A 4,456-nucleotide genomic window follows, 5' to 3' on the forward strand; every position below is an offset into this window, starting at 1 on the left:
GTGGGCCCCCCCCCAGCCAGTAATGCAGTCACAATAGTAGCTGCCAATCAGGTTCCTGCAGGAATTGGCATTGACACAGGGTTTGCCCTCACATTCATTCGCATCTGAAAAAACAATGTGAGTGGCCAAATGCAGGGCTTGTAGGGTGGGAAAGGGGAGGGGGGGGAAAAACAACCTACAGCTTTATTCCCCCCCCCAGTAATAATCAGCAGTTTGTTCAGATCTAAGAGGAACTGGTAATATACAGCATGGATTAGCGTGACTTGAATGAACAAAAGTCAATCATACGTGAGTCTCTTAAGTCTCTTTCAATTTCTCTGCAATTAGAACACACAGGCTACGCTAATTATTTGACAATTACCCAGCCACTCATTAAGAGTAACTTCCCCCCCTCCCCATCTCAACCAAGCATTTTGAAGGAGGAGTGCTGCAGCCTGGTCATTTGGATTAGTGTGTGTGTAAAGAATGCAGACAGCTCATTCTTCATGAGATCATCCACATTTTGGAATCCAGCTGTGAACTCCTTGGTCTGGAGGAGTTGACATGGCTGAAGAAATACAGCAACTTTCTCACAGGCTAAAGGAAGAAATCCATGTGGGGGCAGGACTGGAAGGCATACACATGCACCCTCCCCACTTCAGTTCATTTAGGTTTAAAGTATGTCTCTTTGGCTTCATTAACCATTTCCTTCAACTGCTAGCAAGCATCAGCAGAACACTGACAGAAGGAAGCCACTATATGCTTTGAGACCCAAGTCCTGCAAACACCGACACTGAATATTCTCAGTGTGCCAGAATAGGCTTTGGAACCATAAACATGCCGAACGCAAAGGGCGCGATTACCCTCCACTGCTGGACTATGATCCCTCTTGCAATTATCTTCCCCACCAAGAGCAACACTGGATGAAGAGAAAAAGAATTCTCACCTAGCTGGCAAGTTTTGCCAGTCCACTGAGGTGGGCAAATACACTTAAATCCATCAACTAGATCTTGGCAAGTTCCTCCATGACCACAGGGATTTGGAGAACAATCATCAATATCTGTAAGGCAGAACAAGGAGAGGCTTAGCTCTGTTACCAAGCAGGCAATGTCAGTAACTGACAAATTTGATAAGTGGTTGCTGCTACTAGGATTTGCCTGAAGGAATAGAAAGACAGGACTTCTGCTTGGAATTTCTAGGTCTACTCTGATTTCAGCAAAAGCCCCTCTAAAAATAATAGCAGCGTGAAAGGGGGTTCAAAGCACAGGGGAGGAAGTTTACACCTGTGGCCTTTTTGCAAGTCGAGGTCCGATTTTTGATCTAGCAAATCCCTCAAAACCCGAAAGTATTTTAAGTACTTGCTAGAATGCTACAAAATTCAGTGTTCTGCTTCTTTGAAGAAGCTGTTGGCTATTCTGTCCCTCTGCATTTAAGAAAAAGCCTTGGCACAAGCAAAGGAGAAGGCACAACCGTGGCACAAATGGCTGCCAAGAACAGATGCTGAAGCTGGGAACGGTGAAGTAGGCTGCCTTGTAAGTTTACTGGGGATAAGAAAGACTGATCTAAACCAACAAACTAGCACATTTTTAATTCAATTTTGAAAGGACTTACTGTCAGTGCAAGTTGGTCCAGCCCAGCCAGGCGCACACACACATTCAAATCCTGTAGACGTCTCTAAGCAGGTTCCTCCATTGTGACAAGGATCAGAGAGGCAGGCGTGCTCCGCTGCACCGGGACAGAAGTACATCATGGTAGAGACTATAGTAATATCAGAAGCCAGCCCCTGCTCCCTCCACATGCTTCTACTCTGGACACACCATGATTACCCTTGATGTATTACATTCCTGTGAGAACTGTGAATCAAAAAGCTACTAGCCAGCAGGAAGTCATCTTCCCTGCTAAACTCATCGACACACTGACTTGCCCTGTTTGAGTCAGAGCCAGACAAGGTAACTTGTGATGATCTCTCTGGTGAGCAGAAGGCTGATGTTCAGAGATACCAACTGTTCATGATTGTGGTGGTTTGGGTGGTACTTTTATCAATGTTCTTCTCATAACAGGTCTTACACTGATACTAAAACACAGCCATTCTAAGTACTAAAAAGAAAATTAACTCTATCCTAGCAAAACTAGGACAATGATGAAGCACAAACAAGCAAGTCTGGATCTTTGTAGCCAGCCCTAACATCCTAATTAATATTAGAAATTGATTTTTCCCCAACCTCATAAAATAGATCCAAAACCAGCCACTAAAAGCTGGTAAGAATTAACCACCAAGTGGCAGCTCAGCAGCTGCATCAAGCACTTACCAATTTCACAGTTCTGTCCTGAGTAGCCCTCAGGGCAGGAACATTGATATTTATCAGGGCCAGTGTTGCTGCAGGTACCACCGTTCAAACAAGGTGGGTGGGTTCCACAGTAGTTCAGATCTGCAAGAGGTGAAAGACATTAAAGGCATGGTAGAAAAAGAACAAACATCATCACTTGCACGCTTAGTTCCATTATTCTAGAGCCTTTACTGAATACATCCACACGCGAGAGTAGGACAGGGAAGAGTTAAGCACGTGTGCTAACAATGCCAGAACACCAGAGGAGACAATGCTGAGTAGCTGAAGGACAAAATCTCCCACCATGTTTCAGGAGGCTGGCTGGCTCAGTCTCGTGTGTTCTCTCCTTGCTATGTCTGCCAGTGTTAAAATTCAAGTGTTACACTTGGCTATCCATAAGATTAACATACCTTTGTCACAGAGCTGACCACCCCAGTTGGTTTCACAGAGGCATTGCCATGGTTCAATGCAAGTGCCATGGACACATCCTGGGTGTGGAATGCACTTATCACAGTACTGGCCTTGCCATCCATACTGACACCTTCATTTAAAAAAATAAATAAAAAAATATATTAAATATATATATATATCTGTTAGAATTGCTCTATGTAGATGTGAGTGTAGAACTCCAAAGCTTGGAGAAAGACTGAGGAGGTGGGGGAGAGGAGCAGGACAAGGGGAGAGTAGAAGCTATTCAAGGTTTGTTTGATGGTTTCTTGTAAACAAACATTTTAGTAGTTTTGCCAAGGTCTCTGTAGCCAGCCTCCTGACAAAAGAATAACTGTTCTGAGAGAACCAGCATGAGGCCATTCAGCACAATAATACTCTTTTGGAGTCTCATACAAATGTGGCAGAGAGGGTGGGTGTGCACTACAAATCAATCTCTGGACTTTGACAGGGTGCTTTATAAATTGAGGGGAGGGAGAAAAAGTCAGTGGAAACAATAGTTATCCGAATACAAGGTTCCAGGCGTTTCAGCCACACTGGGTGTGCAGGAAGACAAACAAAACCATAAACACCAACTCTGAGCCCTCAGCAAGGCAGCAACAAAGCACGAGGAGTTCTCTGCTCTGTCTAAACCTTACTCTGAAATGGAAGACATACACAAAAAGCATGGACTGGGCCACAGTAAGAGATTAAAGAAACCAGCACGCATCAGGATTTTACATGTGTTCAAAGAAGATCAGTTGTCACTGCATTTCAGAGTTTGATTCTCGGTAACCTCTTTTCAGGGAATAACTAAAACATATCAAATTCTGAAAAACTTTAATTTCATGTCTGGAGAAGAATTTATTATTATTTAAATTATTTATTGACACTATCAATGATACCTGAATTCTGTACTTAAAAGGAAGACATTCTTTTAAAGCAAAGCTCCCATAAGGGAAAGCTCATTTTGGCTCTCCTTTAGTTCTTACTAGCAAGGCAGACCAAGGATTCTTCAAATTAAAGTGAATCTATAGATAGAAACAAGGAAAACAAGTTGAAAATTAAAAGCAAGGGTTTGCTGAGGTACTGTGTTTCATTAATAGGTCCTGAGAGTAATTGATCAGCAGCAATTATGCACTAAGCTGTCACTAAATTATGAAAACAAACCTCATCTGTACAGAAGTCAGCTAAGCTTTCTATTTATAAAACCCCCCACCATTCTTCTACGGGCAATTTCTTCTCATGGGAAAAAGCTAGAAGGATCTGGCCAATGGGTAATCACACACAGCTAGTGGTAAGTCTGACTTCCCTCCTAAAAATCTCAGGTGACAAACTGCATCCTAATTAACTTTTTTTTTTTAATAGCTATTTCAATAGCAGCTTATTCAAAGTCAATGGGAAATTCTTATTAGTTTGTGTGTTAAAAAAAATAAAAAGCTAGTCCAACTTATGTGTCTTTGTGTGCAAAGACCATGAAAGAAAACCAGATCAGGCAAAACAACCTCTCTCAAGTAGTTCTTGGACAATCTTTCTCTGTAGGGAATACAGTAAGAATGCATAAAGATCAAAATTTAGGAACATACCCTTTTAATTTGTATTGCACTCAAAGCAACTTGCCCGTGAGCTCGTACACAAGCAAAACTAAGGGACCTTACTTGCAAAAACAGGTATCCAAATTGAGAATTTTACTCCTTTCTGCCAAATCAAAGGGGGGGGGGGGG

General features: G+C 42.4%; 1 protein-coding gene across 1 annotated transcript in view; it reads right to left on the minus strand.

The window, feature by feature from the left end:
• The window catches only part of JAG1 (jagged canonical Notch ligand 1), a gene marked incomplete at its 3' end in the record, with an annotated part of 30,232 nt that overhangs the window by 4,968 nt on the left and 20,808 nt on the right, over positions 1 to 4,456 (minus strand). Inside the window, exons 6-10 of the mRNA XM_010173249.1 lie at positions 2,717 to 2,847; positions 2,289 to 2,408; positions 1,591 to 1,704; positions 926 to 1,039; positions 8 to 104 (exon numbers count right to left, since the gene is read on the minus strand). Of these exons, the coding sequence (XP_010171551.1) occupies positions 8 to 104; positions 926 to 1,039; positions 1,591 to 1,704; positions 2,289 to 2,408; positions 2,717 to 2,847 (576 nt within the window). The remainder of the gene's footprint in view (positions 1 to 7; positions 105 to 925; positions 1,040 to 1,590; positions 1,705 to 2,288; positions 2,409 to 2,716; positions 2,848 to 4,456) is intronic.

This window comes from Antrostomus carolinensis, unplaced genomic scaffold (genome assembly GCF_000700745.2).
Source record: "Antrostomus carolinensis isolate BGI_N321 unplaced genomic scaffold, ASM70074v2 scaffold36588, whole genome shotgun sequence".
Lineage (NCBI taxonomy): Eukaryota > Metazoa > Chordata > Aves > Caprimulgiformes > Caprimulgidae > Antrostomus > Antrostomus carolinensis.